Source organism: Lampetra fluviatilis, chromosome 7 (genome assembly GCF_964198595.1).
Source record: "Lampetra fluviatilis chromosome 7, kcLamFluv1.1, whole genome shotgun sequence".
Lineage (NCBI taxonomy): Eukaryota > Metazoa > Chordata > Hyperoartia > Petromyzontiformes > Petromyzontidae > Lampetra > Lampetra fluviatilis.
In genome coordinates, this window is record NC_136281.1 from 15,458,322 (window position 1) to 15,470,838 (window position 12,517).

Here is a 12,517-nt window from a genome sequence, read left to right on the forward strand (position 1 = left end):
CCTGCAGTCACGAAAGCTTTCAATCAATATCCTCAACCGATGTTCGCTGTGCGTCTAAAATCGAACTCAGGTGGGGGCAGTGCGCGGATCACCGCGCCACCGCTCGCCTCGCATCTTGTTGGTTTCTGATTTCGGGTTCGTACCGCTAACCAGTGCGCCACCGCTCCCCCAACACACGTACACATATATATTTCTTATTTTTAGCGGAACAAAGTCTGGAGAAGGCGTCCCACAAGTCTCCTTTTCCCCGGCTTAATGTTCACAATCTGCACGGCTCTTTTCACTGCGGCATTGTCCGTCTCGGGCTCCAGATTATTCCGCGGGGTCAATACGGGACCACACGCGGGAATGTTTACTCACGTTTACCCACCCCCCCAAAACCCCCTCCCCCCCTCCCTCCTCCACGAGACAGCAGCCACCACCTAAGCGGGCACACACGATGAATATGCATGTTGAGCTTCTTTCGCGCCGTACGTGGCCAGCCGTGCGAATCGGTGGTGCGATAACCGGGCGATTCGCCTCCTTGCCATACAAAATTTACGGAATTTACTTTTTTCAAATATATATATAGGAAACGCATCCCATCACTCGTCACTCGACCTTCCCGGAGCGGTGCACGAAGTCAGCAGCGTTTGGTTGAATACAATCAGCAGGCACATGCTGTGGCAGGGCTCAGCAATGCTCGTGCACTGGCAGATGTTCGTAGGCAAGGGCCCGCTCTGTTGGACGTGGGTCCTCGGTTCGACGCAAAGCGACAGTAAATACGCAACACGCAACAGCATCATTAGCGCGCTTGCGGCGAATTTAAAGGGGAAAATAAATGAGCAGAAAGTACCCCTCCTGCTATTGCGTAAAAAACATCGTTGGGATTTTTATTTTTTTCCGTGGAGAGAAATACGGGAATAATGGGTTCATTGTTTCGTGTTTAACGACGCAGCGATGTGTATGCAATGACGTACTTAATGTTGCATGTTGCGTTCCCAGGACCATGCAGTTGAGATATGACTCGACACCGATGTGAGCAGTGGCCGGGAACCGAACTCAGGTGGCGACGATCTCTACATCTGACGTCGGCCACCCCCTTCTTCTCTTCTCTTAAATAACCGGCGCTGACCGATACGTGATGAAGAATGGTCAAATAACCCACAAGACCCACACGGCGCGGATAGCCCCGCATCTCATCCACCAGTGGATTGACTTGGCGTCTGCGCGTGTACACACGAGCACCAGACCTACCAGCACCGGCGTTTGCGATTGTTCATATCCGTATTTTGGTTTATTTTACTTTGATAACCATATGTATAATTTTGACTTAAAATATACAAATTATTACAATTTGTACAATGCACGTATCTTCAAGTCAGGCCGTGTATAAGAGGGGGTATGATAATAGTTTTCAACTTAATAGAAAAAAATAGTTTTCGAATACACACATAATATAATAGCGTCGCTAAGGGAAAATATGGAATTAAATTTGAACAGTATGCTTGGATTTCTTATTGAAATACTGAAAAGAGCGTAAAACGTATGGGTTAGAAAACACACGCTAAAAAATAAATCATCATTTTAGAAATATTTGTTTAAACGTCAACACATTCGTCAATTACATTGCCTTAAAGAGAAATATATATATATAACATATCTATCTATGATATTAAGTGGGCTTGGGATGACGGATGGTGATCTCAGAGTAATCACGGAGTGGACGACCGATGTGATCGTCTACTCGAGAAGATGGATCGATGAAATCCATCTCGTGTGACCGTGCCGCGTGGAGGATTGTTGGGGAGGCCTTCATCCAGCAGTAGATTGATCATGGTGATGATGATTATGGCATAATTTCCTACGCACAGTCTCAAACCTCCATATACCATTTAGGTATAAAGCTATCCGCCACTCGTCACCAATGTGACTCGTAGCCGGTGATCGAACACGGTCGGTTTTCATATCGCGATGTGCTAATCAATTGCGCCATCAGTAATATATGCATTGGGCACAAACTTACGCGCGCACCTCCGACGAGGAGAGGACAGTTGGCTACGTACGGCGCGAAAGAAATTCAATATACAGTACACACAAAGACAAAGATCCCCTAAATAGCCTTAACAGACTGTTGGGGCAAGTGCTGCAAGCGAGCACCTATGAAGGCCGGCACGGCACACGAGGGGGTGGGCCAGCTACGACACCCGGCCGCCTTTGCCTCCCCATTGGCGATGTTTGCACACCGCACCGGGTACTCATTGGAGGCTAAGTCGACCTAGAGGAGGACCACGAACCGACTCCGATAATCGTTACTGGTGTTGACCGTGAGCGGGAATCGAACTCGGGTCCACTGGGTTCAAAGCGCAGTGCGCTAACCGCTACGCTACCGCTCCATACACAAGACTCTGCGTGCTGCCCTGCCTTTTGCGTTCTGCTCCTTGTTCCGTTGTGTTCGTGCCATCTGTCTCGAATGGATCGCGATTCACACGCTGTTTTGTTCTGACTCTCGCTCTGTCTCGTTAAGTGATAGTGTTCGTTCGTTCGTTCTGTTTCTCGTTCGGTCTGTGTCGTTTGCAACGATTATTTTGTCTCGTCTCTGCTGTCACCTTTGTACCGTCTGTCTCGTTTTTGTCTAATTTATCACTGTTTACCTCGTTCGTTCTCGACCTGCGCTGTCTCGTTGTACGTATGTTGATCTGTCAGTCATCTCAGTCAGTCAACCCATGACACCTGGGTCTGTCCCGTGACCTGTCAGCGAGCCTTCGACACTTCACGTGGCCTCAAAGTGCACCTGGCCTGGCACATACTCCGCGATGACGTCACCTTAACTTCGTGGCGTATGTGGGCTATTGGTGTGAGATGATTTCGATGCATTGAGATAATTTAGACAATGTTGGTGCTATAAATATTCAAATGGTGGGCCACTTTGTTGAGCTATTATTTGTAACTTTATAGCTCATCGGATTCCCCCTGTATAAATACATATTCGGATTCTGAACTTATTTCGCACAGTACGCAGCCAATAGTACGTAGCTAGAGTCGGAGGAGCGAGAAAAGGACAACAAACTTTGATGTATGGGGCCGTCCATAAATGACGTCACGCGATTTTGGACGATTTTGACCCCACCCCCCCCTTCGTCACACGGCGTCACAAAAATTCAGACCCCCCCTCAAATATGACGTCACAAAGCTCTGCCCCCCCCCCCCCCAAAAAAAGAAAATAACATGCTTCAAATCGCTTTAAACTATTGTCATTGTAGTGCGTATTTAATGTGGCGCTGCACTCTGATGTTGTAGGAGAAAACATTTATAAAAAGTCTATGTAATTAAGTAGAACGTGTCGTCTATACTTATTTAAAGTTGCGCGTTTTGATGTGACGTCACATTTCTCAAACCCCCCTTCTCGTCACACATCGTCACAAATGTCTGACCCCCCCCCCCCCTAGGTGCGTGACGTAATTTATGGACGGCCCCGATCTCGTATGTTCTGTCTCGGGACTCTCATACGTTGCGATCATTATCCTAGTCATCAACTTTGAAGCGAAATTTGTTTAACCCGTGAGAACTGAAGAGGCCAGGATAGCCGCATGTGCAAGGTTGACCTGCATGGGTCCTCCAACCTTACCACAGCAAAACGAATCACGTAAACACACATCTTGCAGAGGACGAGAAAACCCCAAAAGCTAGCATAACAGAACAATGGAAAAACACAGGCTTTAAACAACACGGGGAATTAACGTTGTTTGAGAAATAAAGTACAAAAAAAATCAAGCAAGCATGGATCAAAATATTTATTTATATTGGAGGAATCCGATGAGCGATAAAGCTCTTTTTTTCAGATCTCCCGTAGGGGTGGGTCAGAACGTTGCAACAACAAACAATGCAAAAACACGATAAGAGTATTAAGTATATAGGAAAGGTAAATAAATAACTTACATACAAATACAACTAAACTTTTTTCATCTTACCAGGTAAAGCCCATTGAGCCGTTAGCTTATTTTCCCATCAAATCGGAGCAAAAGCAACTTTACGCTACAACCCGAAAACGGAATTTAACATTTACATAAAATTAGCATAAATCAAAGTTGGTCATTTCCAACGTCAACACGTTGGCACCAACCATTACTCGCTCCTTACGCACGTGGCGTACTCGATGCTTGCCATGACGTCACACACGGAGGCGCCGACGTCACATGACGAAGACGTCACCGGGTAGTGTAGCGGGTAGCGCGCTGCTCTCCGAACCCGGTGCGCCGAGTTCGATTCCCACTCACGGCCAACACCGGTGACGATTATCCGGTGTGGTTTGCAAAAAAAAAGAAATGCCACCAGGAAGACAAAGGCGGCCGGGCGTGGTGCTGGCCACCCACCCCCTCGTATGCCGTGCCACGGCTGACTTCAATAAGCGCCGCTCGCTCACAGCACTTGCCCCAACAGTCTGCCGAAGCTACACTGGGGAGGGGGCATCTTCGTCTTTGCGATGTCCGCGGTGACGTCACCGCGCTGCGCGTGATGACGTCACCGCGCTGTGCGTGATGACGCCATCGCGTCGGTACGTCACCGCCACTGCCTGTTGCTGTTACCGTGGCAACGGCCTCTTCCCCCACTTTGACCGCTCGTCTCGTGAGTGGAAACAAAAATTAGTTTTTTGCAAATGGAATTAAATTCGAAGCTTGTTACCGAGTGCGCGTGTTGTGCGACTCAAGGAGCGACTGATGAAGGCCCGCACGACACCGACGGTGAGCGACTCGGGATTATAAAACGCACCCTCACCACGCCGGAGCGGACAATTAAGGTGTCGAACGCCGTTTAATCTGGATTATAAGACGTAATTCCCCCCCCCCCACCAACCCCCACTAATGTTGAGGAAATGTTGTAGGTGCTGTTGATGAGATGTGTCACTGGTGCGTCTTATAATCCGGTAGGCGTGCGTGTGACTAGATTTGTATAAGGGGACGTCCATGAATGACGTCACGCACCTAGGGGGGTGGGGGGGGTCATATTTGTGACGATGTGTGACGAGTGGGGGGGGGGGTGAGAAATGTAACGTCACATCAAAATTCGCAACTTTAAATAAATATATAATTGACATAACAACACTCCTACAACATCAGAGTGCAGCGCCACATTAAATACGCACTACAGTGACAATAGTTTGAAGCGATTTGAAGTATGTTTTATATTCAAAATGGAAATATGGTTTTGGTGGGGGGGGGGGGGCAGAGCTTTGTGACGTCATATTTGAGGGGGGTAGGGGGGGTCTGACTTTTTGTGACGGGGGGGGTCAAAAATCGTCCAAAATCGCGTGACGTCATTTATGGACGGCCCCTAACTTAATTCAACAACCTTGCAAAGATTTGGAGTGCGTCTTAGTATACGGAGCGTCTTATAGAGTAATCATCATTTGAACTTGTAGTCACTCTCGAACAGAGAGAATCAGAATATGTATACTGGAGGAATCCGATGAGTTATAAAGCTATTTTTCAACACGTGTCCAGTAGGAGATTCAGAGGTGCGAGGAGCAATCAACAGACACGGGGCAAAAGCATCAGCCGGGCGGTGGAGCCGGTTCTAACAAGTATTGTCAAATCTCCGTGGTCCTCTATACATGAACACGTTTGCAGCTCATTAATGGGTCAAAACATATAATAAACATGTAACAGGAAACCGGCCTACATTGTTTTCTCGATAATGGCTCACACTCGGGTCGCATGCTTTCTAATATCTGTTTAACTATAACTATTTAACTATAACTATTAACTTGTTTTACCAGGTAAGGCCCACTGAGCTATATAGTTCTTTTTCAGAAGAGACCTGGCCACAAATAACAGCTCAACGAAGTGGCTTATTACGTAGAAATATATAGCAGCCAAATACTCTGAACGCATGTTTATAAATGGAGGACCCGGATATTAATATGATCGACCATAGTCCTCACATTTCGGTAAAGTCACGTAGAATGGAAATAATAAAATAAATGTTCTTCACCTGAGGACGGCTGCTTGCGTTGTGGCCGAAACGTCCTGAGAATTATTTTATTATGTTTAATTTTTATTATTTTATTATTTCCATTCTACGTGACTTTACCGAAAGAACCAAGAAGACATAGTCCTCAAATTTGCGTTTTAGACAATTTATGTTTTACAGTAGACAAATAGCTATTATAATTTATTGTAAAAATTACCAGGTAGCTGATACAGGAATTGAACTTTTAATTCCACGCAAACTATTTGACAGTGAGCCCGCTTAGGAAGTGTTTATATATGCAACTTGTGATTTTTCACATTTTACAGGATTCACCACTCCTTAAATATGGCATCGAACGATCACCGCATCGATCGCGCGTGTGGCCAAAGCGGGGAAGAAGATTGCCTGCTGAGCAAACCACGGCGCAGTGTGCAGACAGAACTGCTTGCAGCCGCGCAGACGCCCAGGTTTTTCCCAGAACTTGAACCTTCTCCGCAGCTCGTTCGTAGCCAAACCAGACTTGCCAGTGTCTCATCCCACGGCCGCGTTAACAAAGTTGCATTTTCAGGTTTTCAAAATAAAATCGTTTTAACCGAGTGTGCACTGCGTACAAAGAGTGAACCCGCTGGATCGTGTGATTTACGCATCCCTAAAGAGAATGCTGTCAGAATTTGTAAGTCACCTGTGGGTGGTGCAGCCATTCCCAGAATAAATAAAGATGGGAATGTAGATAAGACACAGGAAAAAAAACGTGGGAAATGGTCATCAACACCATCTATCCCTGATATTCATGGTAAACGTGATGAAGAAATGGTGCCAAATGTGCTTGTGCCCTCGTGCCAAAAACCGGTTATAGCACCTTTTGCTGGGACTACTACTCAGATTGTCATAAATACCAGAGCCAAGCCAACTGTAAATTCGTCTTGTCAAGCATTTGCTAAATCTACTGTGCCACAACTACAGAGTTCCACAGGAAGGACAGCACCTGGAGCTACCACAAAATCTGCTTTACAGAATCAAAAACATAATTTTGGATACAAAAACAATGACGGTGAAAGTTGCGATAAAATATATAAGTCATACTCTCTGGACAGAAATAAGCCAAATGATCAACAACAAAAGGAAGATGGTTCGCGTTGGCTTTCGCAAGAAGATGCACAATTAATACATAGGGACAAATGTGCTGCGACCAAAACTCATGAAATAATGGCTTCCCAAAAGTCAGCTGCAGAGCTGTTGAAAGAGGCTAAAGAGATCGCTAAACCTGACGCTCCAAAAATGTTTGAGAAACATATGAAGGATGAAGATGGTGGAAAGGGAAATCTACCACCATATCCTGCACCATTCGTGCTACACTCACCAAGCCTGTCTGACAAGGTCACGTTAAATAACAGGAATATGTGTCGGGAAGAATTCTGCATTGACACGCATCAGATGACTAAAGATAATGAAGGAGTGATGCACACCTCTACGCCCAAATTTGAGCAGGTCAGTAGATATATTACTATGATATTAAATATTTCATCACCATGTCAAACCAATGTGTACCTTGCATTAAAATTAAATGCAATATTGTCAAGTATTTTTTTCCTTCTGCTGCCTCAATCCTGGCACCTGCAGACATTGTGAATGGTGCCTAGTAAGTGTAAATTATTATTATCTTAAACAATTGTAATAATGAATTGTGTACTTCCATTGTTGCGTTATACATTCAACACCATAGAGCTAGAAAAACATAATGTTTCATTAATCGTTTGATGATGCAAAGTTCATGTCTACATACAGAAACGTGCAGAAAACAAGAAAAATCAAGCAGATGGAAGTTCATCAATTTGTGGCAGCCGAAACAAAGCGCCAGTCTTTGTCACATGCTTGCCAGACGCTGCGTCAGAGATGAAAGATTGTGCGGTGACAAAGAAAATGTTCAAGGTCTCTTCGAAATCCCAGACAATCCTTGATTCCAGTCACAGCAATCACGGAAAACGAACTGTTGATTTGTCTAATGAAAGAGAAGATGCCATGCTTCCCGATCAGGTATTTCATGGATTCCAGCAAACAGGTTAGGCGAGGTCAGGGTGAAATTTTGTGCAAACTGAATCCAAATGTATATCGATTAAGGGAAATAAGTAGATGACCTGACATTTTGTTGTTCAGATGACCGTTCGATGCGTTAGCAAGCAAGAATTGATGGTTGTGAAATGCAGAAAGGCGACTGTTTGCCTTTCCTTAATTAACTATCTCATTACCCAGTCTAAATTCCTCCACCCCAGTATGTGGAGGCGTGCACCCAGGACCTGACAGTCCTTGGTGACAGATGACTTTGTAAAATGTTTGAACAACTTGCAAAGAGTGGTTTCGACACAAAAAGGTAAAAAAAAGCTGAATGCATTCTTATTCCAGGGTAACAGATTGATTTAGAAGTGATCCTGCCATGACAATAAATCTATTGTTTTTGTTACAGCACTACCATACGTCATGATTAATGTTAGTGGTCTTTGGTCATATTCACATCAATACATTTATGTCATAGGGTATATGTCAAAAAGTGTTAAGATGTGTTTTACAACTTAATTTCGAACTTATGGTGGGCTCAGAAACTTGTATGTGATGTACATTAACTTTAAGTGTCATTATGTTTGTCCAGATTTCTCCTGCCAACTTTTTTCAAGTACAAAGAATAAAGCAACATTTTGTTAAAAGGAAACTTGGTGGCTCAGAGAACAGGAAACAGTTTGCGGATAAGCCTCTGCACAACCTGCCTGCAAAGGCAGCTACTGATAAGTGGGATATTTTCTATTTTATTTTGTGGATATGTGTGTGTTATTATTATTAGTTGCACGTTGACAGCATGATGTGTAAATGAAAACAACTAACAAATATTTCATGAAATCATAAAAAAACACAATTGTTTATGTTATGAGTTAAGACATCCCAATCAAGTGATGTTCATGTATGGCCCATGCCAACTATAGCATAGCATAGTGGTGCCCTGGTTCCGGAAATGAAATGGTGCCCCCTGTCCAATGTCACCACTCTTTGTAACCCTGCACTTGTGCCCCTCCGGCCTGTGGGCCCCTTCGTCCCATGGGCCTCAATGCAGATGCACCGCCTGCACACTCAATAGCTTTGCCACTGTTCATGTATCTCATGTTTTTATAACTGACACATGTGCTGTTCTGTGAAGATGTTCTTTGAAGATGTTCTGTGAAGATGGGTGCCACGGTGGCGAGATGTGAACTAGCTCGACCTGGTATACAGGAGGTCGTGGGTTCGATCCCAACCCTGATGCCTGCTGTATATTTGGAGTTTGCGTGTCTCTTTCCCCGTAGTCGCGTGGATTTTTTTCTGGGTCCTCCGGTTTTTCCCGCCACATTTAGTATCAACGTGCGTATAGAGTATTTGGCTGCTATAAATTTCCACATGATAAGCCACTTCGTTGAGCAATCACTTGTGGCCAGGTCGCTTCTGAAAAGTAGATATATAGCTCAGTGGGCCTTACCTGGTAAAATAAAAAATAGTTTTGATCATGGCCTGTTGATGGTGTTTTTTGTGAGGACATCCTCTCTTGGAGAGTTTTCTTTCCTGGGACCATTCATGTGTCTCTGTTGATAATCAACTGTTTACAAAGCCTTCAATGTGCCCACAGTTGTGTTATTATGCCAACACAACTCTGGAACAAAGATCCTAATTACGTCCTGTTGTCATGATTATAAAAAGTTAATTCTAATAGTATATATGCTTTACTATACACAGTCTCTTTCTGTGAACTTAGCCACCATTGATAACCACAGCGACATTTGCCACCTGTGTAGCAAGTGTCTAGTTTGTGCTTACGGGCTAATCGTTTGAATTTTTTTAATGATATTTTGACACATGGTACACTTATATATTCTTTAAGAACTATAATATTGTTTTGTGTTTTGACAGGGAGGTTGGTGCTTGCAGCATCCACTATTTCTGCACTGGAAACCTAAGCGATGTTGTTCCTCCAAGGTTGCAGCAGTTTTCCAGGTTTTGTCATGCACCCAGCAAGTATCCACCTTCCTGGAGTAAATTAGCTGAAGAAAGTTTCAATTCGGAAACGGCAAGGTACCTAAATTACTCATGACACAAATAACGAAGCTACTTTAAATGTCTATGTTGTTGATGGTGGTGCAGTGGTTATCATGCTGTGCCACCAACTCGGTACCCTGGGTTTGAACCCTGGCTGCAGATAACACCGCTGCCAAGTGGGACCTGAACCTTTTCTGAGGTTTATCCGAGATTGACTCAGCCTTAGATGACTACCTGGTGCAGTGAGCAAACATCAACAAAGAGGAGACAAAGGTGTGGGTGCTAGCCACAACAACCCTTTGTGGATAGTGGTGACGTTAATATATGCTTGCTAACAGCCCCCCCCCCTCCCCCCGTCAGGCTGTATAGCTATATGGGGGATCTTTAATCTTTATGCGTGAATGTGTGTACGTACGTATGACTGTGTGTTTATATACTTTATGTGTATGTGTCGGTATGTGTTTAACGTGTATGTGTGTGCGTATGTGGATGTAAGTAGAAGTGTATGTGTCTGTATATAACTTTTGAGAGGTTGGTGTACTGCGCTACAAACCCATTGACCTCAGTTTGTTTCCTGGCCACAGCTAATATCAGTGGCGAGTGCAATCTGAACTGGTCCTGAGTCACCCATAGGTCAATTCAACCTTCAATAAGTATCTGGTGTGGTGTGTTAACATCACACTATGGGGAGACAAAGACGGCCACGTGGTGTGCTGGTCATACCACCCCCATGTATGCTGTGCCAGTCTTAACAGGTGCTCATTAATAGCAGTTGCCCCAAAAGTCTATAAAAGTCTCTATTTGAGGTTTTTGTTTTCTATAACATGTTTTGTTTAACAATACACAACAATGAGCAATTTTTCACCACTGGTTACTAATATTTATGTAATTAACAGAATGTGTTCTGAATCAGAGTTTTGCAAATTTAACGTAGTGACATAATAAAGTAGTACATATGTAGAACTTTCGCACCGTAGATAGCCAGCTGTGCCCTCATCGGAGATGGTGGCTTGCAGATCGGCATCAAATAGGTACTTTATTGTTCTTTTAAAATGTATTTCAGAACTCTAGAGCAAGGAGTCACCCTTTCAGAAGTATTAGCTTCTGAGAAAGACTGTCTACCTGTTATGCCAACACTATGTCCTTCAAGTCTAGAGGAATGGCAGAGGGTCGCAGAGATCTGCGTACAAAGTCCTCAGTTTTGTGTGGTTGGGAAGCAGGTAAGTTTATGGCATTGATGTCATTCCGAACTTTTATTTCCCATCGTGTGTGTAAATACATATACACCCATTTACGCTCATTCATTTAATTCCCCGATGCTTTATAATGTGCACCTGTGCTTGTCAAGAGCCTTGGTGTACTGTGTAATAAAGACCCTTGGTTGCTTTTTAATGCCAGGTGCCACTGAAGATAGATGTTTCAAGGTTGTTCTGGAATCCTTCGCCTCCTAAGTTTGCTTGCCCAACCTCTTACTTCAAACAGCTTCTTTGTCCCATATACCAGGTAAGATTTTCTTTGTTGGTTATGTGCAAATTTAAACTGCGGTCATATAAAAAAAATAGGCTTTATTCGATGTCTGCGGAGAAAAATTGCATCTTCTAACTGAAAAAAAGCAGTTGATGCTTTAAAGCTGCCTTTTTCTTGTCCTTAAATTTTTTTTACTAGAATGCCATCTTATGTACTCTGCAGGTATGTTTGAGCTGCCTGGGGTGGCCCAGAGGTCAAGAGTGCTGAGCTAACAGGGCTGAGAGCCGGGGTTCAAATTCAGACAGCTAGCCGCCTGTAATGCAATCGGTTCTTAAGTGTCGTCACCAATGACTGCACTCAAAAAAAACCCCACCATTTTTACATTTACTCCATTTCAGCATTGAGAATTTAAAATATTGTTTTGAATATCATGCCACAGACGTCAATCTCTGTGCGGATCATTTGGAAATGTCCTGCCCACTACTGGGACATTGGTCAATTTATGGAATCTCAGAAGTAGCTCTGTAGTGTCCTATTTAATGGGCTGTTTCCTAACACAGATGGCTATGTCGTTGCATGACATGACACCGATGGCAAAATTAAAACAACAGTACTCTTTTTAAATAATACATTTTCTATTTGTGATCCTGCCAGTAACCATGTCTCCCTTCTGCTAGGCTTGCAGTTGCAGGATAAGAATTATACCATTATACATTTTCTACAATAACAGTACATTATATCGAATGTATAAGAACATTTTGAGAATGAGGAATGAAAAAGTAGAACTTGATTGCTAGCCTTATTTTTAAGTTCCATTTTCATATGATCTTTTAATCAATGCATTGGTTTCAGATGTCACCACAGCATGTTGTATTTTTATACAGTACAGTATAATGTAATAAGTGTGAGTGCATACCTTTAATATATTATCTCTTATATATGTGCCGTGCTGTGTATAAATATGTATTGAATGTGTGAATAACAAAATAATTTGTTATTCACACAGTCATGGGGGTTGGTGGTCCATGCTTCACCACACTAATGAGTC

At 43.6% G+C, this 12,517-nt stretch overlaps 1 protein-coding gene across 3 annotated transcripts in view; it reads left to right on the forward strand.

Moving 5' to 3' along the window:
* The first annotated feature begins 4,524 nt into the window (after positions 1 to 4,524).
* Positions 4,525 to 12,517, forward strand: part of TTC6 (tetratricopeptide repeat domain 6) — a 50,512-nt gene continuing 42,519 nt past the window's right edge. For 2 of the 3 annotated variants that reach the window (XM_078858648.1, XM_078858649.1), the window contains exons 1-8: positions 4,525 to 4,721; positions 5,484 to 5,560; positions 6,276 to 7,437; positions 7,735 to 7,983; positions 8,594 to 8,730; positions 9,877 to 10,038; positions 11,066 to 11,222; positions 11,401 to 11,505. In XM_078858648.1, coding sequence (XP_078714774.1) covers positions 4,698 to 4,721; positions 5,484 to 5,560; positions 6,276 to 7,437; positions 7,735 to 7,983; positions 8,594 to 8,730; positions 9,877 to 10,038; positions 11,066 to 11,222; positions 11,401 to 11,505 — 2,073 coding nt within the window. In that variant the 5' untranslated portion in view covers positions 4,525 to 4,697. The remainder of the gene's footprint in view (positions 4,722 to 5,483; positions 5,561 to 6,275; positions 7,438 to 7,734; positions 7,984 to 8,593; positions 8,731 to 9,876; positions 10,039 to 11,065; positions 11,223 to 11,400; positions 11,506 to 12,517) is intronic. The other variant, XM_078858650.1, reaches the window with a different exon arrangement.